Genomic DNA, 27,583 nt, shown 5'->3' on the forward strand with positions numbered 1-27,583 from the left:
TATAAAAATTATTAAAAACCTAATATATTGAATTTATGGTTAAGAATTCAAATTAAAAAAAATAAAATTACAAATAGTCCAAAACTCACTTCATTGTCGTCAAATGTATCTACAAATCATCAATTTGGAATCATGAACACCACCCCTTGGAGATCTAATTATTCTCTAAAGGTTTGGGATTTAGGTTGGTTTGTGGAAACCAATCAAGAATTAGAGATGGAGAGAATTTTTTAAAGGAGTGAGTTGTGTAACTCAAAAGATGAAATACCTAAGTTGATTTTCTATTTTTTTGTTTTCCAAATGCCTTATTTCCGGAGGAAGAGAATATGGGAATCATTGTTTCAAGTAAGTCGCAATAAAGGAGTTAATTTTATTGTTATTTAATAAAATAATTAATTTAATTTAATAATAGAGAAGATATAACCTTTTGTTCAAGTTTAGAGACACAATTTAAGGGAACAATTGCTTACTTACCTTGGCCACTTTCATTCGTATAAATCAAATGACGATCCCTTAAAAACAATTGTTTATAATACATTTAAGATTAAGACTAAGTTGCCTAGGCGATATTAAAATAGAAACCTAACTAGTCAATGAAGTTAAGTTACATATAGTGATTATTATTTCGTGGTTCAATCTTATGCAAACTCATTGCGTATGATAAAAATTGTAAAAAAAAAATATTTTTCCAAGTTGAAAAATGCCCCTTAAATAGACTAATTACATGCAAAATTGCACGTAATTAGTTTATTAAATCTCAACACCTAGCATTCCACTATGATTTAGTGGAATTAATCACAATTCCATTATCTCTTAGTGGGTTTAGTGTCATCACCATAAGCTTCCACATAGCCCACTAAGAGTTAGTAGGATTATCCAATAAAATGTTAGATTTTCCCACTAACTTTGGTCAAGGGGAAAAATGGTCATTTGACCATTCTAGTCAAAGTCAAACTTTGACTTTTTTAAGTCAAAAGTCAACTTTTGACTTTTTACCATTTTGTTCGTCTTGATTAATTCTGACCTCCTAAGCATGAATCCGCATTCGTTTTTCTAAAATTCAAATCACATTTGAATATAAAACCGGTCAAAGTTTGACTTTCAAAATCAAAAGTCAATACTTTGACTTTTAACAACTTTGACATTTTCCATCAATTCCGAGCTTTTGAATATGAATTCGTATTCATATTTTTAATATTTAAATCACATTTAAACTTAAAACTCTATAATCGATGGATATATCACATATATTCGTCGGTTTCTCTCTCTCTACCTAATTCGAACAATTCGAATTGTTCCAACATATTGTTCTATTAATTAATTTCGTGTGAGCTAGCAGAGGAACCTAATGGACCTATAGATCATGGGATCCAACAATTCGAGATTAACTAGCTAAACATTTTTAGACCGAGCTAATTAACATTTGTTAACTAACGAGTCATTCCACTAAAGTCTCGTAGTTGCACTCCCCTCACTATAGAGCGGGCCATATCCATAATGTTCCCGAAATAAGGCGTTCAACCTTATCCATACACTATAGACCGTTTGGGCTATAAACTCGTACTTAATCCATATTTATGTCTTTACATAAAGTCCAAGTCTACACTAGATAGCCTCGGGACCTTAGTTATTTGGTTCAAGATGTATTATATTTTCACTAATAAGTCCTCAATTAACACTTTATTGAATAGAATATAATTTTAAACTATAAACTACAAGTTTTAGTTCATAAATTCCAACAAACAGAAAATTTCTTGACGCTAAATTTGTCAACAGAAGTATATATATGCATGTGTCAAATACTTTTTTTAGATAGAAATTTGATTATTGGCCACAAATGATGAGTCAATAGATAATATTTGTTTTGTTTTTGCCCATGCACAAAACGTGGCTAGAGCTTTCTAACTGGCAACATATTTCTAACCACACAAAATACGTGGCAAAAATGATTTTAATTTTTTTCACATTTATTATTAATATTGTATACTTTTAGATTAATTTTCAAATATAGAATGAATTTCTAGCTATAACAAAATATAGTACTTTGATCTCTGCGATACACAAGAGTGCTCCTTATTATATGTTTATAGGCTTCTCAGATGAGGATTTACTGTAGGGATCCAAACTTCATAATAGACCTTTGTATGTTTCTGGATACATTTAAGAAGAGAGAGTCGACTGGATTCTCATCGATAATAGATCAACTATCAACATAATGTCGAAGTCAATTATGAGAGCAATTAGGCATCTTGATGTATGAACTCTGAAATAGCAAGTTGGTAATCTAAGGTTGCAACTAGGGTAGCCAAAAAGTAATAGGCATGATATGCTTAGAACTCACAATTGGCGACCTAAAGGCCAATGCAATTGTTTCATGTCATAGACTCAAGGGCCAATTACAAGTTGTTACTAGGTCGTCCTTGGATTCATGAAAATAGAGCAGTAACTTTGATACTACATAAGTGCTTTAAATTTTATCAAGATGACGTAAAGAAGGTTGAAACGAACTCTAACCCATTCTTAGAGGTTGTGTCTCACTTCGTAGATGCAAAATTTTATTTTAAGAATGTTAATATCTTAGAAGCTATGCATGCATAAATTTTTCTTATAAAAAGAGAAGATCATTCACAATTGAAGTCACTTGCAAGCATAAAAAAGAAACCATATGAAGGTACAAGAACCTTTTAACTCTTGAAAGGGTGAGGCATCCGTTGACACCACAAAGAGTACGATCTTGAATGATGAAAAGGCTTCAAACCCACCAATCTTGCACTATGTCCCTCTGTTAAGACACAAGAAAGGGGAGTCATTATTTGTAGAGTCCCCAAAAAGGGTTGAAGGTCGGTGACATTGAAGTTTTAAAAGAAAGTTTCACCTACCACTGGCTAAGATAACAAAGCAAGAGATAAAGTTAGATTTGACAAAAGTAAACTTGCCCCAAAGGCAGACGAAAGAGGATTCGACCCCAAGACTTACAAATTGATGGTGAAAGAAGGTTATGACTTCATTGCTCATGCCAAGTTCAAAAGCTTAAAAATTCATGAATAACCTGCGCTTTTCTCAACCCAAAAAAGGCTTTTATAGGAAGGACATGTTATACCCATGTTAAGAAAAGGACTCGAATACAAGTCGTCAGAGTTGATCCATATAACTAGAAAGAGGAAGGAAACAGTGGTTACAACAATCATAACTGTAGAGGAGGTTGATAATAAAGAAGAAAAAGGAGGTGATAGTCAGAGAACCTCAACATTTGACCGAATTAGATCGTTCATTTCACGTGCCTTAGTATTTGAAAGACTAAGCATAATTTAGGCAAAAAGAGAAGTCAACTGTTAATGCCTAGCCTTGACCAGTGGTTCGATCTTTTGAAGGCTAACTACGCCCTCTAGAAAAGAGAAAAACACATGTACGATCTTAGCGACTACAAGATCATCAGCATTTGAAAGGTAGGCGTGGTTAACAAGAAAAATGTACAAATGCCCCATGCACAAATTTTTTATCGTCTTGGGTATAAAGGCCCACATGTCAATATTGGTTCCAGCATAGGTACAAGGAAGAAGGAATCAACATCTCGTGCATTAGTTTGGCACCATATTAAGCATAAGACGTCAAAAATTGCTCTAGTAAGGAGTTTCCTTATATAAGGCAAAGAGAGAGGGAGAAATTCATAGTAATGTTCCTTCCCGAATGAAAAGAAAAACCTTTGTTACTCTCAATACAAGCCAAGGCTCGTTGAAGGTGAAAATGCGTGATGTTATACTAACTGATCCAGAAAATGAAGCCTCAGAACAGGGAGAAGGTGAAACTTCATGTCATCACATCACCATCATTGAAGAATCAAGATTGAAACTCCTGAAGAAGATCCGGAAGATGCCCTACAGAGTTTAAAGGAGGCGACCAATCTATCATAGATATGCTAAAAGAGGTGAATCTTGGTACAATAGAGAAACCCCGTCCAAATTTCATTAGTGCATCTCTCTCTAGTGAAGAGGAGGGTAAATACATGAGTTTGATCACCGAGTACATGGATATCTTTGCTTGGTCATACAAGAGATGTCAGGACTTGATCCAAAAGTAATAGTCCACCATCTCGCAATCAAACCAAGGTATATTGACTGATTAAGCAAGCACGACTCTTTTGACCATATCTATTCCCTAAATCGAGGTTGAAGTCAACAAGTTGATTGAAGTAGGATTCATTCGCAAGGTCAAATATCTAACGTGGATAAAAAACATTGTCCCTGTCAGAAAAAAGAATGAGCAGCTTCGCATTTGTGTAGACTTTCATGACCTGAATAATGGATACCCTAAAGATGACTTTCCTTTGCCCATCATGGAAATTCATGATTGATTCAACCACTGGATACAAGGCGATGTCCTTTATGGATGGGTCGTTTGGATATAACTAAATATGGATGGCCCTTTCAAATGAAGAAATGACAACTTTTAGACTACAAATGGAACATACTGTTACAAGGTGATGTCTGAATGTTGGTGCCATTTATCAACACGCTATGCAAAAAGTATTTGAAGATATGTTGCACAAGCATGTCGAGTGCTATGTTGATGACCTTGTGGTCAAATTCAAGAGACAACAAGACCATTTGAGGGATCCAAAAGTTGTGTTTGATCGCTTGTGAAAGTATCAGTGAGGATGGATCCTTTCAAATGCTCGATCAGTGTGACTTCAAGAAAGTTTCTTGGCTTCAATGTGAGACACCGAGGGTTCAAGATAGACCAGTCTAAGATTGATGCCATTTAGAAAATGTCAAGGCCAAAGAGTTTGCATGAGATGAGGATAAAACTGTATTTTTGTAAGTGTATAAAATATATGAAAATATGTACTATTTTTTCCTTCACTAGGATTTTTTCCATAAGGTTTTTTCCTAGTAAGTTTTAACGAGAAATATTTCATATATATATTAGACAACTAAGAGAGAGTATTATAGATATTATAATAGATGTCTATTATGCTTAGTGTCTATTGCCATGTGCCATTATGCTTAGTGTCCATTGCTATGTGTCATTTCCCTCCACATTCAACTACTTTGACATGTGTTTTGAAGATACAACCTTTAGTGGTCATGTAATCCACCCCATACTTGTCAAATTGACTATAAATAATGACATTTGATGGGTTTTGTAAAATATACATATTGGTGAAATTTCCATACAAATGGGAGACAATGGATTTTGTGGAGAATTTTCTAATTTTTAAATTCTTATTTATTTTATTTTATTTATATATAATATTATATTTATTTTAATATTATATTTTATGGAATGTGTTTCGCTTGTGCCTCTGTTTTTATGACAAAATCACACCTTTTGTCTAAATTTTTTCTGAAAAACATAGAAAATGGGGTGTATTAAGAAGATTTTTTTTAATAATGCATTTTAAAAAAGTAATGTCAAAAATAGGGTGAGAGGCAAAGTATTGACAAAAATAGAGTGATTTTGTGGAAGTCGTGTACCCCGTACACGACTTTGCTAGGAAATCGTAGACGGGGTCCACGACTTCAATGCATTCTTTAGTATTTAATGCGTGGGTCCCACACGTATTAAATATATGTTTATATATTTATTATTTAATACGTGGGCCCCACAAGTTATTTATTTTTAAATTTAAATATATTATATATTTATATATTTATGTAACATTTAATATATATATATATATATATATATATATATATATATATATATATATATATATATATTATATTTTGGATTTTTAATAAATGGATTAAACTTCTTAAAACAAAATTAAACAAACTCAATCTTTTGGATTTCTATTCTACCAAATTTCGTTATTTGGACTAAGCTAAGCAGATAAAATATGAAAAATAAGTAAAAAAATTTGGGAATATTTTTTTTAATAATGCATTTTTAAAAAATAATATAAAAAATAGGGTACAAGGCAAACTATTGACAAAAATAGATGTATTATTAAAAAAAATATTCCCAAATTTTGTTGGATTTTATTTATATAAATTTGATGTATATATAGAATACTATTGTCTTAATTTTTTAAGCTCGTTTTTACTTATTTTTCATCTTTTATCTACTTAGCTTAATCCGAATAACGAAATTTGGTAGAATAGAAATACAAAAGATTAAGTTTGTTTAATTTTGTTTTAAGAAGTTTAATGCATTTATTAAAAACCCAAAATAATATATATATATATATATATATATATATATATATATATATATTAAATGTTACATAAATATATAAATATATAATATACTTAAATTTAAAAATAAATAACTTGTGGGGCCCACGTATTAAATAATAAATATATAAATATATATTTAATACGTGTGGACCCGTCTACGATTTCCTAGCAAAGTCGTGTACGAATACACGACTTCCACAAAATCACTCTATTTTTGTCAATACTTTGCCTCCCACCCTATTTTTGACATTACTTTTTTAAAATGCATTATAAAAAAAAAAATCCTATTAAGAATTTTAATGGACTAATACGACTTTAAAAATGGAAATGACTATTTTACCCTTCTCCCACCACTGACGTCGACTGTCCCATTTCCAAAGAAACCTCTCTCCTCGCGCCTCCCGCCTTCTCTCCTTTGATCTCCGAATTTTAGAGCCCCATTTTTCTGTTTGAAATTTATATTCATCCTTTAAATTCTTCCATTCCTCCGTGAAAGTAAGTTGGAGTAGGTGCCAAAGTGTAGGTTTGAAGAAAAGGTGACTTCTGCGATGGATGGGTTCTACTCATTGGCTTGCCTTCATTCTGAAGAAGCAATTCTGAGGCGTTTCTGAAACCATCGTACATCGAGTCGGAAAGAGAAGAATTCTTCTGCTGATGTTAGAATTTTAGCATTGAAGTAGGGACTATGGCGGTAGATACCAATTTGAATTTCCAATCTCTGTTTGAGAGTTTGAAGATGGAAGGTCCGTGGCTTCCTCCTAAAACTTGGGAGTCCATCCCTTCACAAACCCAACAAACTCAGCTCCCTTCCCGTCGTAGTGCTGCCATCTCCTTATCTTCAGTCTCTGTAAGTTTTCTCGTCCCCTTTCTGTACCTTCATCCTCTATTTTTTTTTTTTTGGAATTACAACCTGCTTGATCTTCTCACTTTTATCTATTATACTTATTACATTTTAAAGTTTTGGCATTGCCATTCTGTTAGTTTAGTTACTTATTGCAACTTTTGAGTATCAAATTGCTTATGCACTGATTTTTGAAGATTGAAATTACGATCGTTATGTTTCAGGAGGCGAGCTTGGTTAGATTGGCCATGAACGCACTACAAGGGCTGGAATCAGCACTTATCAGCGTGGAAAATGTATCTGCTGCTTTTTGTTCTGATCCTTCGGACAGGACATTCCATCAAATTCCATCTTTATGGAATCGTTCTTCAAGTACGCATGTTTTGGGAAAAATACTCAGGTCCATTGGCTGTGTTGGTTTTTTAGTTTTCCTGCTTCATAAATTTGTAGACCACTTTACTGAAATGGGTATAGACGAAACATTTAATCAAATGAGTTATCAATCTAAGCTTGAACAATGCAAAAGTAACGACGACAGTAAAGTGATAGAGAGACAACGCTCCCAAAAGAGTCTTGTTAATCAGGCATTTGCAGTTGCTCTGAAAAAGATTTTAGAAGGATACACATGCGCACTAGATTCGTTGCATGCTTCTGTAGGCTTGAGAAGAACGTCAAAAGAGCCTGATGCGCCTTTTCTTGAATCATCAGTGGAAGGATGTCTTATGAGCGTGGTGCATTCTGAAGTAACATTGTTGGAGATGTACCTTCATACAAGGGAATTGAGAATTCAGATTGAAGTACTTGGAAATATATGCAACTTGCACAATATAGCCAATTGTTTCTCATTGTTACCATTTCAAGACCTAATTTGTAAAGCAACGTCTGAATTTTGTAATTTTCATAGGGGTGGAGACTTGCTTACATATCTATACACTCAACTACAGGTGAGCTAAACCAAAAAATATCCTTTGTCTGGTTTGTAATTTACTTTTCTTATTGAATCCTAAAAATTTATTATACATGACTATTTCCTCTGGTGCCTATTAAGTCACTTGAAGGTTTAGAATAATTTTCGTATTAGGAGATACCTGAAAAAAGAGCAAGAATCAAAAGGTTATCCTGGCTTCTTGTTTGTCCAGTTCTGTCAGCAATCCCTTCGAAACAAAGTGAGTTGATGCTGGAGGTGCTAGAAAAAAACAAATCCTTTAACAGTATTTGTGTGTACTATGATGAGAAAGACTGGGGTTGCGGTGGGGGAGGCTGTTTTTGTTGTCTGAAATTGACTGCAGCCAACCAAGATTAGATTTATCACGTGGTTGGTTGTTTCTAACAGGTTAATATGAATGACTGCAAAAAGGAGTTGTTTGCCTTCTTATAGTTGTTTGTGCTTTGCAGAATATTGGTTGATGACCTTTAGAAGTTATTGACATATTACCTTTCACATGCTTTGGTTTAGCAAGTCTGTTTTTTGAACCTTGGGCTTCTTGGCTTGGTATTTAGGCAATGCAGATGAGCTGTTGATTGGTATCTGACTTAATGAAATGGTGAAGATGCTTGAATTTATGCCTTGAATACTTGGAATTGGATTTTAATCTCTCTTTATCTTGAGGAATTCATTGTATAAGTCATCATATTTATGGGACATTCTGCCTCGTTTCTATTGATACCAACTCAAGGCATTCATAAAATTTGAGGCCGCTTTAGTAAATGCATTTGAGTGCAACTGAATTTCTTATTACTTCCCTTACAACTTTGCTCTTTTATACCATAAAATATCTTTTTATGGCTCTTATAATGAACATATTTTTGTCCCATTTTCTCTAGGTTGCTGATCCTGCACACTGTACTGTACTCAAGTTTCTGTTCCTCCGCTCATGTGAACCATATTGTGCTTTTATTAGATCATGGATATACAAAGCTGAAGTTGTCGACCCTTATGCAGAGTTCATAGTTGAATATGTTGACGTTAAAACACCTAATCTCAATACTGCTGGAATCACCAGTTTCCCACTAGCATGTACAAGGGTAGTCTTATTACTGTTGTTTTTTGTAAATTTAAAAGCAGTTTGCAGTTTTATTTCGTCCTCTTTTGTGGTTTCCTTGGTTAGAGTTTGACATTCATTGTTCTGGACCATTTCCTGTAGGAGAAAGAAGGAGTTTCTATTCCTTGTTTTATGAAGGAATTATTGCTTCCTCTTCTCAGAGCTGGCCAGCAGCTTCAAGTATTAGTGAAACTACTTGAATTGGGTACTTCTGTTGCCACTTCAGAATGTACTTATGATGATTTTCTTCCTTGTTGGACTGGCTTTTCTAGCTATCATGCGAGCTATGAATCTGTAATCTCTTTCAGCAAAGAAGATGTGGAGGCCAGGGTTTCTGCAAGGAATATTTACTATGAAATGATGCAGACAAAGCTCGATAACTTTTTGACTAAGATAGAGTTCAGATATGAGCAGGTAATCTGAATGCTACAATATGCATCCTGAATAAGAAATATGCAGATGCAAATAGCTCTCTGTTTTTCATGATACAACATTATGCACTTATAGTCTGGTTTTTATAACTCTGGATTAATGCAGTCCTTCCTCCATAACATTGAGGAGGTGTTTCGAACGAGAGTTTTGCCTTTGGCTAGTTTGGTACAAGATGCCAAACCTATGTTAATCCCATGGGTCGGTCAAGCCTGGTGTTTATTGGACAAACCCATCGGTTTCAATAGTACCCCAATTCTACTTCCTCAAAACTCACAACTCACAAATTGCTTTAGTTTTCCTAAATGTGGGCTTTTTAAACGTGCACTCCAACTATTGGTGTTTCTTAAATCTGGGCTTCCTACCTAATTTTAAAATTTTGAATTCATGCTTTAAGTGCCCTTTAATGGACTGGTTGTGCCTCATCGCAAAGCTGATCATAGTTCTAAACCAGAGCCATAATTGTGAGTATCAACATAGTTTATGTTAAAGCCAGAGCCACAATTGGCAATAGTCCTGCATCCCGTTTCTAGGTTCCTCTGTGAGAAGTAGTTGCTGGTGCTGCAATAAGGGTTCTTGGTCATGTTCTGCATTGTGTTATGAGAAATGCAAACAAAATTTACCCTGGTAGCTTGATGGAAAGGGCTTGGGATGTTTGGAATTAACTTCATTCAAATTCTCATATTAAGAACTATTAAATCACTGATCAATTAAAAAATTTAAGTTGATGGAGTTGCGGCAAATTTAATCTTTTTTTATCTTGTAGAAGGTTCATCAAGTGAATGTTAAAGTTGAATGGGGAGGAAATGATGATGTGGGAGTTCGAACGCACGACCTAGACTCTGATACCTTGTTAAATCATCCATTAACCCAATAAATGTGAACTCATTGGTTATGGTAAATTTAATATTTTACAAATACTTCAACAAGTACTCAATAACTTAAAATTCTTGCTGTCTTAGGTAGTCTTAGACTCTTGGGAAGGGTGAAACGTCTTGGAGGATTAATGAGGGGTGGGTAATGAGCATACTGATGCAAGAATTGAACTCCTGATGCCCTAATTATTGAAAACAATTGTCTAAATTTATAAATTTTGAATTGATGGAAAATGGTTTTTGTTGGATCAGCTGTAGCCGGTAGGTAGTTCATGGTATTGTTTTCATAAGGGCTTGTGTATTTATGTTTGTCTTTACCCTGCCTTATTACCCCGAGAATTATTCATAGAGCTGTTAACGTAGATTGTGGAACATGATGATAGAGGCAAGCTCCAAAATGTCTAACCTACGATCAATTTCTTCATTGGTCTTCCTATTAATATGTCATATATTTTGCAGTTCTTCAACTTTGCTGCTGGTTGTGTTATTAATATCAGTCTTGTGAATATTGTCCTTTAACAGGTGGCTCCAGATGATGCAGTATCTATGATCCTTGGTCATGTTGGAGGCATAAGCGCACCTTTGTCAATTGAGTCAGAGAGTAGCATAGTTGTTCCAGAACCGGACAAAAGGAGCTCAATTATGTAATATCTTATATTGTTGGTTCCTTCTCTAAGAGTGCATGTTTCCATTGCATGGTAAAAGTACACAAGCCCTAGTGTGTAGACGCATTTGCTCTGCTGTTCACACATGAAGTATATTTGGCCACAAAATTTTAGGGCTTTGTGAGGCTGTTGCATAATCATCTCTGTTCATTGTTTCTCTTATTTTATAAATCTTATTCAAACTTTTGTTGGCTAATTCCTTGACAGTTTTCATTCATTGAGTTTTTATTGATCTGATTCAGGTTACAAGACAAGACAAATCATGACGACTCTAGTAGTTCATTGGATGCCACTGACGTGGAAGTGGACATGTGTGATTCGGCTGTTGACATGTATGACTCGCCTAGATGCCAATCCTCAATTAGCTGTGAAGATCAAATTGAGTTTCATCAAAGGATTGAGCCTCATGATAATACGGGTGTGCTAAAAGACCATTTTTCTTCTTTAAGCTTCTCCAAGAAGACTTTGAATACTAATTCTTTGAGAACGCCTTCTCAAAGTGAAGGAGAAGGATTATTTCATGTAGGAAGTGTTTTGGATGGGACTTTTACAAAAATAGATGATGCAAACTGTGTTGTGCAATCTCCAAACAATGCCTTAAATTCAAGTGATACATCTTTGTTCTTTGACTTAGCTAATTGGTCGTGGAATTCTGATGCCACTTGCACTGGTTATTCAGATATGCGTTCCTTGGAGTTTGATATCAGGAAAGATGGAAGAAATTATGGAGCCCATTTTGGAGAATTATCTCTTTCTAGGAAGAGAATTGACAATACCAGTGTTACAATGGATGCCTCAACGGACAATCAACTTGATAATATTCCATGTGCTTCTAATTTATTCATGTTACAACCGCAGAATCTCAACTACTGTAGCAACTTTTTCAGTTTGAATCCAATGATTACCAGAAATGCTTTCCTGCCCGTGACGAGGAAGCCTGATCAGAGACATGCCAGTGCTTTAGGTCAATCCTTCCCTTTCTTTGATTTTTCTGTTGTAGAGGATCCATGTAGGGTACGTGCAGAAAAAATACTCCCTAGTTCTGGAGCAGAACCATTAAGTGGCGGGAACGCTCAAAGTCCTGCTACAGATAGTAAAAGCAGTGACTCTAATGAACGAGGATCTGGAGAGGATATTTTTGTAGACAATACCATATCTTACAATGACAGAGAAAATATTTCCACAAATGTTTCTGGTGGAAGGAGCTGGGAAACTACACTTTGTACTGCAAGCAAAAGAACTGTTGATAAGAGTGCTGAAGAGCAGAGGTTATCTCGTTCAGGATTGTTTGAGTTGCCACTTGATTTCGTTATTCACAAATGCTTAGTGCAAGAAATAATGCTTCAGTATCCTTTTGCAAATATGTAGGACATATGCCTGGTTATATCTGGTTGTTTATTGTGTCTTTTACCCTATCTCTTTAAATTGTGATATACATACTCACACACACACACACACACACACGTATACTTTCAGAATGCATTTGCAACTCATTATATTTTGCCAGTTTTTTCCTATAAGCTGGAGGTTCAGGGATTGATATTGCTGTAGTTTCATTGCACATGGACTTTGCCCTTACAAGTAATTTTGTGTTCATAGTTACTGTATGGTACTGATTATCCTGTTGTTTGCTTCTATGGAATTTTCCTTTTCCATTTACAATTAAAGGCTTGTTTGGTTGGGAATTAGGATTCTATTTGAGTCCAGAAAATATGCATATTGGGAGATCCTGTTTCATAAAACAATTTTCGGATTCCATGATCCATAGAGTTCAAATTCTGAAAACAATTCGTTGCTTTCAGTGTATTCAGATTTTGAATTTTAAAATGGGGAATCATATTAAATAAATATAAAAACCATTAGAAACAGGGATTATCGCAAATGGCAAAATTGCTGAAAATGTTTACACATAAAGCAAAATTTTATAATCTATCATTGGTAGATATTCATATTGATAGATTCTAAAATTTTGCTATATTTTGATTCATTTTGCTATGTTTGAAACAAACCTTAGAAATTCAATATTCCATGTTCTAAACTCAAGTTTTTAAAAAAATTTAGGATATGTGTTAGGTGATGTATTAGAAATAAATATTATAAAATAATAATTGTACAAAGCATTTAATATAACACATGTCCATAAATCAATTGATAATAGTTTATTGTCAGCCTAATATTTAGTGTATTAGCTACACTAGTTTAATGGTTTACAGATACAATATCAAACTCATCTAAAACGATTGTTTAAATTTTTTTTTGAGAAAGATACTTTTGTTATGGTAGCATAAAGCAAACCATAACAGATATTCATTAATAAAAGAAGTTACAACAGGCTGATGGGCAGCCTAAGGTATCAAATTAGTGAAAGAAAGCATTGAAATTGAGAGAAATTGTGCTGTGAGAATAGTTTTTGAAGAGGGAGCATCTAGTTGACCAGATGCCTATTAAGTTACAAATATTTTCCCAGTGGTTCCAAAAGCTTGAAGTCTTGTCCTTGAAAATTTGTTGTTTCTCTCCATTCAAATTGTCCATAAGGTTGCAGCAATAGCAGAGAAACAAATGATGTCCTTTGAGCTATTACTTTGAATTAGAAACCAATTTTTGAATCTGGTACCACCCAGTACCAAGTACACATTTGAAAACATTTTATACAACTTTGTTGTTATTGAATCCCTTGTTTTTAAGTTTTTGTTTTCAGATTCCCTGCCAAATAAGATTTATGTGAGTACTAAGTGCCTCTTAAACAATCTTTTCTCTTGTGCTTGGCATCTCCTTTGTTGGCGTTGTTATGCTATATGCTTATTTCGAAGATCAATAGAATTAAACAATCTTCCTAGCTAGTTCTTAGTCCAACTTAAGGCCAGAGTTATCTTTTCACTTGAAGGAAGCTTTCCATCTTGAGCAATTATTTAAGAAAAAACTGTGATTCTCCAAGATCTCCAACCTTTAAGGTCAATTAGTGCAGGCTGCTTTCTACTTGTCCTGATTTTGAGTGTTTCTAGTTTCACCATCGAGTTGGAATTCTAAAAGGATCCATCTTCCGTAATGGGTAGTAGTTATTCCTTTACCACTTCCAGATATACCTATGTCAGCAAGTTAACTGTAAAATTACTAGATGAAGGATTTGATTTGCGAGGGCATCTTCTTGCATTACGGCGGTACCACTTTATGGAAATGGCGGATTGGGCAGATTCGTTTATCACATCTCTGTGGAATCATGTATTATAATGCATACTGAGTTACTTTTTCAATTTGTTATCTTTTCTGAGCTGAAAATGCTGATGAAATTCCTTTGTGGTTTCCTTTATTGCTACTCCTTGAAAGCACAGAAGTGGTGTGTCATAGAGGCAGATAGTAAGCTTCAAGATATTCATAGTTATCTTGAATTGTCTGTTCAAAAGTCATCGTGTGAACATGACCACAACAAGGATAGATTATTTGTGTACATCAAAGAACAGTGCACTCTACCGCTTTCCAAAGCAACCATTGGTATATTATTTACTCACTCCAATTATACCACCTTTTTATTTCTGTTTCACAGCCCTCATTTGGTCAAACTTTATATTTTGTGACCTGATGGTTTAAATTAATCTGTATTTGCTTTTGATCTTTTCTAGTTCTAATTTGAACCTTGGGATCTTTTGTCAATTGCAGGGATCGATTCATTTGAGTTTCTAGGTTTAGGATACCAAGTAGAGTGGCCCATCAATATCATTTTGACGCCTGCTGCACTGAAAATATATGCTGAGATTTTCAGTTTTCATGTTAAAGTGAAGCTTGCTGGTTTCTCTCTGACCAAAGTTTGGTCCTTATTGAAGGTTGTGATATGTCCTTTAATTTGATAAGTCAAAGGGTTTGGTTGATTGAAGCAACATAATTCGTGTCAATATAATTGTTTGAAATAGCGAACAATCAATAATCCATAAAGCATGGTCAGTACAAATATGCAACAGAATCGTGAAGAAGTTTGGTGGTAACTCAAGAGACATTAGACAAAAGAAATTGAACTGTTGACTATAATGCAGACAGTGGGGCTTTTGGATGAGTGCAAATCAGATAAGGTTTAGAGCAGCGATACAAAAATAATATTTTGAATACGTTATAATTTTTATGAAAAAAGAAAGGTTTGTACTTTTAAATGGATCTTGTTCAATTTAATTCTGAATCAAATTATTCTTCCTTAAGCTATTGCTTTCCTCAACCTCTTTGATCGAGTTTTTAGGTGTATGCTGTATTATGTTTTCTTGTCTTATTCTGGACCTTTTTCATCACCTAGGATTGACTCCGACAAAGTTACATGGATGACAACCTTGTCCCTCCTCTAGAACTTTTAGATGGATATTTCAACTGAAGATTTTGTTTTGTCATACTTGAGGTGTCAATGTTTGGTTCTTCTCTCAAGTTTCAAAGGCAGTTTGGTTTGGTTTGGTTTCTTTCATCTTCTTCTTTTTTTCTTTCATTTTTTTTGGGGGGGGGGGGGGGGGGGAGGGGGTGTTTCAGCCTTCTTAGATGACTGTGGTCTTCAGTTTTTGTGAAGTCCTCATTTGGCTCTAATAGAAGGTCCATCTTTGTTTATTTTTGCAAAGTTTTGTTTTGGCTTCTCTGAGATATTTGGTTGACTTGTAAAGGAGATTCCAAAGCTTTTTTGATTGGGTTATTTGTTCTTGCGAAGTTGCAGAGTTTTTTGAGGTGTTATGTGCAGAAATGACTTGAAGTATGAGAGTTTGATAGAATCATTCTTTTCGGTATTGTGTAGCTTTCTGTTTTTGTTGCATCCTATTGCTTTTTGGTTTTAAAATCTTTTGTGATTCTGTAGCTTTCTGTTTTTGGTTTCAGAAGTTTTTGTGACTTGGTTCTGGTTGGTACTTGGTTTTATTTGGGAGTTCTGAAGCAGCTATTGGGATTTTCAGTGTTTGATGGGGGCCTCATTTATAGTTCTTCATTTTTTTTGCAATTGCTCCAAATTTTCCAGTCGTGGATTTTGGATTTGGCTTTTTGTTTATTAAGTTCTTTGGATAATTAGAATTTCTTTACAGTTGCGTTTGATACTTATAATTTTTCTTCTTCCTTTTCTTTTTCGTTGTTTCTGGTTAAAAAGAATCAGGTTTTATTTTCATTAGTAGTTGTGGAGATAAGAGAACGTTCCAAGGGAATGATATTTGTTTAGCAGGCATGAATCATTAATTGAAGTTGAATTGGTCTTAAAATTCTTGGATATGAATGGAACTTATGCCTTTTGCTTCAAATTTTGATTGTCAGGACATGGTTCTCTTGGTCCGTCGGAATCGCCATTCCAAACTTATTAATCAGGAAATCAAACACTTCAATATTTTGGTGAAGACTAGGTGCTCCTGATTTATTGCAATTTTCTCTTTCTTTATTTTGCTCATAATGCTGCCATTCTCTTACTCTTAACATGCATCCAGACCTAAATTTTAATTTTTTTTTTTTTTGTGGTTATCATGTGTACTTCTGCCTTCTGACAATTTTTGTCCTTTCATTCTTTCATTATCAGGCATGAAGTCAACCATTTTGTGTGTGTATTACAGCATTATGTGGAGTCTCAATTAGCACATCTATCAGGGTGTAGATTTCTTCAATCTCTTCAACTTAAGGTGAGTGTCAATGCTTTATCTCGTATATACATAAAATATTATTTTATGGCACTTTTTCTTATTCTTCAGGATTGGTTATTGAGTTGTTCTAGGTTGTTTATTTTTCTTTGAAGGACATCTCCTATATTTTTTTGTAGGACCAAAAGAGTAGTACCCCCTCTCTTCTCATCTTATTTCCAAGACTTCACATTTTCTTTATCCATCTTCTGTCCAAAATTTTAACTTTCTCGTATTTATTGTTTACTTAAACATCATTGAATCTATACAGAAATAGAACTAAAGTGATGAGGAGGTATTTGAACTTTTTTGGATGCATGTTTGGGATTATTGTGAAAAGTGACTCTTTGCTTTTGTTTCTAAAACCATGTTTAAAATTATCGTTTGGTGGTTTATAAAAGTAGTTATTAGATTTATGATTTAAGGAGTGTTATTCTATAATTATGATAATTTTTTTCAGTAGTTAGTGGTTGTTATAGTACATGGTAAATTTTCTTTACACGCAAACAACAAAATATTGTTTCCAGTTTACCATTTTTTGTTCCCAATATCATCTTTTTAATTAGTTGTCCTGTAAAACAAGTTGCTATATTTAAAAACTTAAAGTAGGTTTGAAATAGGGCTTATCTTGCTTAATTACTACAGGGATTCTAATAATTGCTATCCTCATTTATTGGTTTAGAAAAAAGATTTATTGGATCAAACTTCTCAAATTTCAACGCTTATATTGTGACCTGATATTGTTTTATAGAATCGTGCTTGACATTGATTAAACTTTTTTCATCTTAATTTCTCCGTGTTTTAAGACATCTTATTACTTGACCATCCAATGCATCTCATCCTAGAATCTAGATATCATTGTTCTTTATATCAAGAAATCTGGAACACATTTTACCAAGAAGTTTCCATATTAATTAATATGGGAGAGATGTATTGATCTGTGCTTTCATTTATCATTCATGATCAAGGAATGGGTACTATTGATTTGCATCTTCGTTTATGCATTTAAATGTTTTGGTTCTTTCCTTATACGATATGCTTCTGTTTTATGTAGGCAAAAGATATGATGGACCTGGAGTCGATGCATATGGCATATCTAACTGATGCACTACACACGTAAGATTCTATCTTAAAGTTCAAAGTATCTTTGGGAACTGGATAGTTAGAACGGTGTTTGAGGATCTTGAACGAGAAAGAGGAGAAGAAAGTTGCTCGGGGAATAGGTTTCTCTTTCTATAGACTGTAGTTGAGAAATCAATCTCATAAATCGTGCTTAAAGAAGCCAAAGGGGAAAGAGGACCGTTTGAAAGGATGATTTGGATCTGTTAGCATTTACTTAACACAACTATATCGTACATTGACCCTCTTTTAAATAGCTCATACCCTCTCTTCTAAGAGTTCCTTTGTATGCTTAACTTTCTGTTCTTTAAGAATTAACTGCATTTTTTTTCTTCATAAGAAGAGACTAGTTTTGTTGGATATTCAAAAGAGGGGACTCAGGTGAGGATAAGGTTGTACAAGCTCAAATTAAGTTTGGATTTGTAAGAAAAAAGAAAAAATGGTTTGTTGAACCCTACAAAGTAAAGATGAAAGAGAATCAGATAACCATGCAGACACACCAATCAGGAAAAGCTCTATTAATGCTCTAGAACTTCCTGTGATGTCTTTCAACCAAAGTTACATTAGAGTACCCTCAACGATGTTTAGCCACAATGCTTCTGCCATCCTTCAAAAGGTCGCCCCTAGGCTGATGAAGCAATGTAAATTCTTTTGCAAGATGATGGGGAAATTCAAAGAAACTTTTTGTCAAATTAGTGAGAGGGGTGTCTTTTGGAAGAAATGCCCAGTGATGCAAGATATCATTAAGGAGCGCAATGAATGGGGCTCTAATTTCAGTGGAGAGAGAGATGGGAAGCATCCTTTCTCCCCTTGAATTTTGTGGGCATGGAGCACCAACTGGACTGAAGGAACATTTTAGGGATTTTTCTCTGCAATTAGTTCCCTGTTTTAATGCTTCAAGAGCCAAAGCCCTAGAAAAGTGGCCTTTTTAGGTACCTCTCTTTCCAGATGAGCTTGCACTGAAGGCTGGGTATTATGTAATCTTGTGCTTGGAAACTTTGAGCCATGTCTTTTAGCACTACTGCACCATGTCCTTGCTTTCCCTCACGTGCAAGGGACCTAGCCCCTTCTCAGATCTGACGGAAGAAAATAAGACATTGCTACCTGTTTTCAGATTTATAGATGTGAGAAGTGGGTTCGTTCTTCCTTGTTCTTTGGAACTTTTGTTTGCTTAATTTGGGTTTTTCTTTAATGTGTTTAATTATGAATTTCTGTTAACTAAATTTAGTGAACTTATTTTTTCTTTAAGAGTAAACAAGTCTTAATATCATTAATGTTCAAAAATAGAGAGAAAAAAATTCATAGTACAAGAAAGTTATACAATGGGCAAAGAAAGAGAGAGTTGATCAGCAGGCGCACTCGGGCGTATCAACTAGGTTGACATCCTCTTAGCGCCCTCATCATATCCATAGTGTGGAAAAGGAAGTTATCCTTTCTCTAGGCTGATAGTAGCCAATACAAAGCCAAGATAAAGTAGTCGGCCCATACAAAACATAAAACAAAATAAGATCATAGATACATTAGAAAAGCAGTCCTCATTTTTGCTAGGTTCCGGTGGAAGCAGAAGGCTATTAAAATATCATGGTGTCCTAGACTTCAAAGTGGGCTATGAAGGCTGGCCAATTCAGCAAAATCTCCTGCAGAGAGTAATCCTGAAAAAACTTTGGATAAGGAACACCACGATATTGCATTCACAGGCGAGCAGATTCAACACGGTCCATACACGTCGAAGGCTTGTCATGAAAACCCTATGATTTCTTTCAAACCAAACTTCAACTAATAATGCTTTGAACTGCATTAACCCACAACAAGGAAGCTGTCTTCTTCTTCAAGGCTGGACCAGCAATGATTTGGACCACATTCTTCTTAAAATCTTTTTCAAAGACCCAACAAATATTGAAGTTTTCTGTGAAGGACTGATACACAGTTTGGGTTACCAAACAACATAATCTATGAGGAGATGTTTACTCTCTTTGGACTGTTGACTGACAAAGACTTTTTGCTGAGAGATCTCCATAGGTGAAGATGTAGATAGGTGTTAACCAAGGATTTTACCAAGAAGGAGCCATTTGTTTCATGGGACCAAAACCTTCTATCCAGATCGGTGGCTGGCTTAATAAGGACTGGAAGTCTAAGATTTCTTCATCGTTAGGCAGTCTTCAAAAAATAATGGACCAAGAGCTGATGGAATAGTCCCAATGATTTGAAACTGAGCCATTGGATTGAGTGCAACCCTACATAGTCTTGGAAATTTACACTCCAGGGAAATTCTTTCCATCCAAGGGTGTTACCAAAAAGATTCTGCTGCCATCACCTAAATTGAAGAGTGCCAGTGCATCTATTTTTGCACCGTTGTCTGGAAAAGCTAATCCAAGGTTTCTAAGGCTCAAAGTTTCTTTTCCACTTATATGCCAGCTAAATGTGCTGCTTCCGTGGATGCTTCTAATCACCTGACACCATAGTGAATTTTGTTCAACCAAAAAGTGCCAGCCCCACTTAGACAAAAATGCCGAATTCTAGTGCTTCAGCTTGCCCAAACCGAGGCCTCCCTCCTGATGAAATTTAGTGACATCATTCCATTTTGTTAAGTGATCCAACTTTCCTCCCTTGTTTCCTTTCCAAAAGAACCTCCTCATAATTCTTTCCAAAGAGCTTAGAACTCTTTCTTCTACATTTTTCCAGCTTTCCTTGGACTTTATAAAAAATAGGCTGTCAGAACAGAGAGCTCTTTGGGTATCCACCCAAAGGAAGATCAAGATAAATTAACGGAAGGCTTTTCACTTTGCAATTCAAATTATTAGCTGTTGAAAGAATCTTGCTGTCCTCAATATTAATACCACAGATGGATGATTTCTCCCAATTAATCTTTTGTCGAGAACACCATTCAAAAACTAATAATGTTTTTCCTTAAATTTTCCAGCATCACGTCCTTAAATTTACAAAACATTATCCCTCTAGTATTCCATGATAGAATCTTCATCTTGCCTACTTCTTCCTTAAATTAGTTCAATTCCTCTGGCCGCTAAGAAAGGAACCAACTCATGGGGAATTTTAGTGAACTTATTAATTAGGGGTAATCTATTATTTTTGCTGTGTAAACAATATATATACATATACGTATGTATGTATGTATGTATGTTCAACGGTAAGGAGGCGTTTGGTACGCAGGTTTGGAATCTTAAGCCCGAGAATGTTAAGCCTGGGGTTTAGGTAGCTTGGGTTTAAGAAAAACTGTGTTTGGAGTGTAGGTTTAGGTAGTTTGGGTTTAAGAAAACTGTGTTTGGAGTGTTGGCTTAGGAAGCCTGAGAATGAAGTACAAATTTTCTAAATCTTGAGTTTATGAAATATATAGTTAAATTTAAAATAAACTAAAAAACTTAGAAAAATACTTGTTTTTAACATTTTTTCTGAATAGAGATTCAACTAAAATTATAATTTTATTTGATTTAGTGTTTAATAATTTGATATGTTGATTTTACTAGGTTTTGAAAGAAAATATCAGACTTTTGTCACTTTAACTAATTTGAAAACAATAGGGTGTTTTTTCGTAATTTACTAAGCTCTAATTGAATAAACTAGTATTTTAATTTTAAATTCAGTTTTTGGAATATTATAATTTTTTTTTATAAAATTATATTTGAGGAGTAAAAGCAATCATAAAGTTTGAATGATACTAAGTATTTGAGCTTATTAAATTGACCAACGAAAAAAATGAAAATATTATTAAACAAAATTAGGGCTTTCTCTTAAAAAAAGAAGCATGTAAGTGAAGTTTATTTTATATATATATCACTATATATTTGAATTTTCTATAATTAAACTAGTGTATATTTGATAAGTGCATGAAAAGTACAATTTGTACAATATATCGTCATGGAACAATATATTTTATGTATATAGTCTTATTAATGTGTTCAAGGTTGGTCGGTAGTGATTAGAGATTGGTTGGTGGTGGTCGCGGAATTGGTGGTCGGAAATTTGTCGGGGTTTGGTGGCCAGAAGTTTGCTGGTGGAGTAGAAGAAGTGGTGGCCGGAGGTTGGCCGGTGATGGTGTCTAGAAGTTGGCCGATGGACTTTCTAAATTAAACTGGAAAGAATAAAAAGGAAAAACAAAGAGGTAACTCATGGGTATGAATAAATGGGAAAGAATATAGGAAGCCTTAGACGTCTTAAATCCTCACCCAAAACAAGGGTTGGGCTTAGGATGCCTAACTCATCCAATCCCGACCCTTAGAAATGAACACTCTGTTAGATACCTAGAATCTTTGAAGTCCTTCGCAGAGGAGATTGATCGAAGGGAGATTTAAGTCGAGGAAAACCAATAGCGGTTGTTAAAGTGGGTTGAAATGATGGAGAAGGAAGAAATGAGAAGGAGAGAAATCAAAAACCAACAGTGGTTGTTAAAGTTCGTTGAAATGATGGAGAAGGAAGAAGCGAAAAGGAGAGAAATCGAAGAAGATTTGCTAATGAAATATATTGAAGACATGATTCGTGAGAAATCTACGACGAGCGAAACAAAATATTCATTTAGTTGAATAAAGATGAGTGAGAATAAGGTAGAGCAAGGTGAAACATCGATACTTGAAATAATTGAGGGATCAAAGATGAGCAAGAAGATTATTGAGAAGTTAAAGGATTAAGCCAAGAAACAACAACAGATATCGATGATGAAGAGCATAGTTGACGGAGGAAGGACACCGAGAAAAGGAACCGAGAATGAAGTACAAACGAAGAAAATAGAAATTGAAGAGAAGGTGAGTGATCGAAACAAGTTCAAAATAAAATTTGAAGAGAAAGAGAGCGATCGAAACAAGTTCGAGTTGCCAGTGTCTAGTGTAAGCAATTTTGTTGGAAGCGCTTTGGATGGTTATTAATCACCGGAAGGATGGGTTGGAATTGAAGTAAAGGCTGTTATTGCGTTTTCGATCAGTGAGGGAAGTAGATGTCGGTGGATGATCCTTATCAATCAAATAGGAAACAATCGTGGAAGGTCGGCGAGAATTACCGGTGAGATCCGAAACGAAGACTCGAATGAAGAAAAAGTTGTTGCTTAAGGAAATAGAAAATGGTTGGTTGCGATGGAGAATAAAGAGGCTGGAAGTTGTTTGGTTCCGATGGGAAAAGAAGACGTTTGGCAACTGTCTGGACGTGAAGGAGAAAGAACACGCTGGCAAGTGGTGATTTACGGTTGTCCGAGAAAGTGATATGGAATACGGGAGAATTGCATGGAGAGGATGGCAACCGTCTGGACGTGAAGGAGAAAGAACGTGCTGGCAAGTGGTGATTTACGGTTGTCTGAGAAAGTGATATGGAATACAGGAGAATTGCATGGAGAGGAAGAAGTTGCACACGTGATGCTGTCAATGACGTGGTAGAAAGTGATAGAAAAGAAGGTTAGAGCAAAGAAAACTAAACCCTAAAATCTTGGTTATTCCTATTTCAAGTGGGCTTCAATGTATCCTAAAAGCTTCAATTTATTCTAAATAAAGGAGTGGAGGCCCATTATTATGTAAATGAAGTGGGTGGTGAGTCCCAAAAATGAAAGAGAAGAAAAACGTGCAGAGAGGGGGGTTCTGAAAATGAAACAGGCGGCGGAATGATTCTGGTTTTTATTATGGGCTTAATTGATTATGGGCCTAACCCATTGAAGAAGAAAAGTTTGAAAATTAAACACTTGGTGGTGATATGCAAAGGGTTAAGTATGATCACATGTTTGGGAAAAGGAAGATTCAGAAATATTGGGTTGTTTTGTGGGCTGAAGGGAGATTATTATGTGCCATGGGCTGAACTCATTGGGTCTTATTGAAGTCAAGAATTTTTTGAAGCTGAGGGGAAAATTTTAGAGCAGATCGCTGGGAATGATTGGTATATAAATAAAAAAAAGAGTTAATTTTGTGACCATATTTGTAAGCACACCTTGAGGACAAGGTATTTTTGAAGGGTCGGGTAATGTTAGATACCTAGATTAGTATCGGGTAGAGGTATAATGGTAATTAGATATGTTGGCCGTTAGATGGTTATAAATAGGAAGTTGGGGAGAGAAGAGAGGAGTATGAAGATTTTGGTGAAGGAAAGGGCTGCCTTTACTCCTTGAGAGATAGGAGAAGCAGAAGGATCAAGTTTCTTTGTTCTTGCTATTTTGTTATTATGTTTTCTTTTCTTTTTTTCTGTGTTTTGGATTAGAAGTATTTCTTTGTTAGGGAAGGACTATTATTGTAGTTCATTGTGGAGAACTACTTTTGCTTTCATATATTGTAATTTTTCCTTTGAGATATCAATAAAGAATAGACACTACCTTAGTGTTCTATCACACTCCCTAATAGATTAATTATTTCCTGATCTTTTTAGAACTAAATTGTGCCCGTCTTCAAGCCCATTCTTTTTCAAACAGGTCAGTTCTTCAAAGTATAATCCTTCCACATTTTAAATACTGTTTTTTTCTCTGCCTAATTCAAAGGTAAAGTTCTTGAGAGGTTCTTCTTGCCAAACTCCGGTCTCCTCATCAAAAAAGAAGCTTGTTTCATATTTTAACTCTCCATTTAGTCTGAGCAGTAAGGTTCTGTTTCAGGCTGAGGAAGATTTAATTTTTGAGAAACAAGCTGCTGGAATTCCCTCACAAGCTTTTCAATTTGATATTCCAGATCATTTTAAGTCCTTTGTTGAGAAATGTGGGTTAGTTTTGGCTTGAGCACCAAAAGTAAATATGTTGTCTGGTACCTCAGACATTTAATCTTAGAAATTGAATGGGAATCTGGTGATTCTCAGGGCGTATGGGAAGGATCGTTGGAGCAAGATAATGGTTTTTTGTAAAGTGAGATTTCATTTTGGGCCTTTTCCTTTGTATTTCTTTCTTCCTTTCAGAATTCTGTTCGAAGAATTGGAGCTTTGATGGGCTTTTTCAATAGTACATGTGCAGTTTTTTCTGGTGACTGGTGAGGTGGAAGATTTCAGCAAGTCTTCCAGGGCACACGATTGTATTATTCAATCAAGCTTGAAGCAGCTCAGCTGTTTACCTTTTTTTGGTGTTTTCCTTTCCATTCGTTTTTTGAAGCCATTTGTGATTAAGATTTTAGCTAATTTGGGGCTGAAAGTTTTTTTCAATTTGCTTTGTATTTTCTTCTTCTTGTTTTGCTCGGGCTCAGAGGGACTTGTCTAGCTCATTGAAATTTTATTATGTTCTCTCTTGTCTCGGTTTATGCCGTATTTGTTCTTTTAGTCCTTTTTGCATTTGGTATATTAAGAAGTTAGTTTCCGTTTTTAAAAAATAGATTAATTATTCCTCCTCCGCGTAAGAGTTCATCAATAAAATTCTTTGGTTAACATTGCCACCCGTCGGAGCCTCCATTGTCTCTTTGCTTCCAGGGTTGGAGCTTTGTGCTGAATGAAGTTGGACTTCCAGCTATTTGCCTAGATTAGTTGTAGATTAGATGGTAGAGGCTCTGTGTGGGTGGTCCTTGAAAAGCAAAGCAAAGGTTTTGGGGATACACTTCTGGATCTCTTCTTTTTTGGGGTATTTGAAAGAGAATGAATCAAATAATACTTTTTTTTATCCTTCCGTAATTGAGGAGTTGGTATATTCTTTCAATTATTTCTTATCAAATTAATAAAAGTATGAAAAGGAAAGAAAATGCCACTTGAAGTTTAAAGACCAAATAGTATAGTGGTGGAAAACTCAAGGACTAGGAAGTTCATTTGTCCAGAATAAAAGTAAGAATGGCTCGTTGAACACGTGTCTAAGGCGTGCTTGACTTGGTCAAAAGCGTAGAGGTCTGCAACATTCAACTTGACCTCAAATCTTCGAGCAATATATGTGCTTTCTAGGTCGTCTTTGCAAAAAGAAGTGATTTTAGAAACATATTCATTCATTTTTCTTCATTGTCAATCAGTGGAACTGGAAGCATAGAAGTTTTTTGATTTCGTTAACTGAGTTCCTAATATCTCTTATGTATAACCTTGTACAGATGTTTCTTATCTGAAGAAACCCAATTTGTGGCCAGTATCATTAATCAGATCTTGCAATGTGCTCTAGATCTCCGATGTTGTTTTACCAGTGACATGTGGAATACTCAAGTTGATCATGCAGCTTCTTCGAGGAGACTTTCTGAGATCAACAAGGCTCAGGTAAATTATTTAAGTAGAGATTCCTTATCACGATCATGGATTGGTAAAGACTAAGGAGCAATTAATTTTAATTTTGCTTCACACTTCAAATCTAGGGCAAATGTCCAAAATATCCTAGTATGTCCATGCTTCAATTCTCCCGTCCTTGTACCTTATAAAATATGTAGTGTAGTTTTATGGAAAGCTATTCATTAAAATATGCACTAAAGAGAAGTTATTTTCTTGCACTCTTTGTCATTTGGAATTCATTTCTTGTTCTCCTCGTGTTTGACCTGACATGACAATTGGTCTCCTTATTCCCCATTCTTGAGATTAGTAGACATTTATCAATATAATAGTGGAAACATTTATAACTTCTTTGCCATACATGCCTTGGTTGGTATTGGTTGAAATTGACAACGACTATGTATATTACCCATAAGTAGCTTGAAAATATATAATAACTTTTCCTCTTATTATCCTAAAAAGAGAACTGATAAGGAGGTTAAACTGTATGTCATCTTACAGGTACTTGTCATAAAGAAGAGATTTGATAGAAACATGAAGGAATTGCACCTATGTCATTTGAAGTCCCCTAAGGTTGGAGATTTTGGGCTATCTCGACTTTGGGAATGTCTCAATTACAACTATCACTACTCTAACACTGGTAATGAAATGAGTTACTATGCTTTCTCAGTCTAACGGTAGATTTCAAACCACAAAAGCTACAGGGGATCTTTAAAATGTTTTTGAAATTGAATTAGATAGATAGGTTCGAGGTGGGGTCGTTTCTACGATGCTTGAATGTTTGTAATTAGAATCATGTTGCATTCAAGATTTCTCAATGATGATGCTATGCTAGCCATTCACTCATAAGTTTGGTTCTTGTAATGAGTAGTAATGTTATTACTTTGGTAGTTCTTTTTTTATTTTTATTTTATTTTATTTTTAAATTTGAAGTGTGCAGAAGATGTGTGGCTTTCTCTTAGTTTGTGTTCTAGAAAATGTATCTATCTTGTCATCTTGTGCTCTCTTTGTAAAGAAAGTTGATATTATGTATTACTTAGTATCATTGAGTTTCTTTGGACATTGTAACCCTCTTATTTGTCTGTGGTTTGTGTATGCATGTTTTAGTGTAATCGAACTCTATTCCCATGTATTCATTTATTATTGTTTGAATATCAAATGGTGAGGAAATACTTTTACGAGGGTTATCAGAGAAGACCTGGAGAGATGGAAGAAGAAGATGTCGAAACATATCAAGGAACAATGAAGTGCGACAAGAACTGTTAAGTAAAAAATCTAGAGGTCATTGGCATTAGAAAAATCTCTGAAAAAGATACATGCGGTGTTAATGAAGATGTTTAGTCTTAAATTATAAAAATCACAGCATGAAAATAAGAAGGAAATAATTTTAAAATAAATTAAAACATCAAACACTTATTATAATGTTTTTGATTTTATGAAACAAGCACAATCCGAAAACCAAGAACCAAATAATCACATAATATATTATTAGCTGGTGTTTTAAGCAATGGAATTACATTTGGTGTGTATACATATACATGTATATATATGAATGTAACATAGTTCTGAGAATGAAAGCGAAAGATAATGGCGATGATTACCTTATATTGGTTGTGAATACGAAGATGACAAAAGAGGAGATGTTTGATAAGTACATTCAGATGATGTAGAAGATATATACTTTGGTGAAATCA

The 27,583-nt window shown here is 34.8% G+C and overlaps 1 protein-coding gene across 1 annotated transcript; it reads left to right on the top strand.

The window, feature by feature from the left end:
• The first annotated feature begins 6,555 nt into the window (after positions 1 to 6,555).
• On the top strand, positions 6,556 to 26,957 carry LOC103496848 (uncharacterized). Its single transcript, XM_008458858.3, has 14 exons — positions 6,556 to 7,026; positions 7,245 to 7,964; positions 8,845 to 9,045; positions 9,165 to 9,476; positions 10,889 to 11,010; positions 11,274 to 12,377; positions 14,109 to 14,250; positions 14,361 to 14,520; positions 14,686 to 14,849; positions 16,291 to 16,376; positions 16,547 to 16,646; positions 17,698 to 17,759; positions 25,724 to 25,883; positions 26,391 to 26,957. The coding sequence occupies exons 1-14, from the start codon at positions 6,865 to 6,867 to the stop codon at positions 26,562 to 26,564; spliced, it is 3,669 nt and encodes a 1,222-aa protein (XP_008457080.2). The 5' UTR covers positions 6,556 to 6,864; the 3' UTR covers positions 26,565 to 26,957.
• Positions 26,958 to 27,583: the final 626 nt, after the last annotated feature.

Source organism: Cucumis melo, chromosome 6, assembly GCF_025177605.1.
Source record: "Cucumis melo cultivar AY chromosome 6, USDA_Cmelo_AY_1.0, whole genome shotgun sequence".
Lineage (NCBI taxonomy): Eukaryota > Viridiplantae > Streptophyta > Magnoliopsida > Cucurbitales > Cucurbitaceae > Cucumis > Cucumis melo.

Excerpts from the sequence above, each read along its gene's own strand:
- LOC103496848 (XM_008458858.3), top strand. The coding sequence starts at position 6,865 with ATGGCGGTAGATACCAATTTGAATTTCCAATCTCTGTTTGAGAGTTTG. Across the intron at positions 9,046-9,164 it reads TCCCACTAGCATGTACAAGG|GAGAAAGAAGGAGTTTCTAT; the intron begins GTAGTCTTATTA and ends CATTTCCTGTAG. Across the intron at positions 16,647-17,697 it reads TTCAATCTCTTCAACTTAAG|GCAAAAGATATGATGGACCT; the intron begins GTGAGTGTCAAT and ends TGTTTTATGTAG.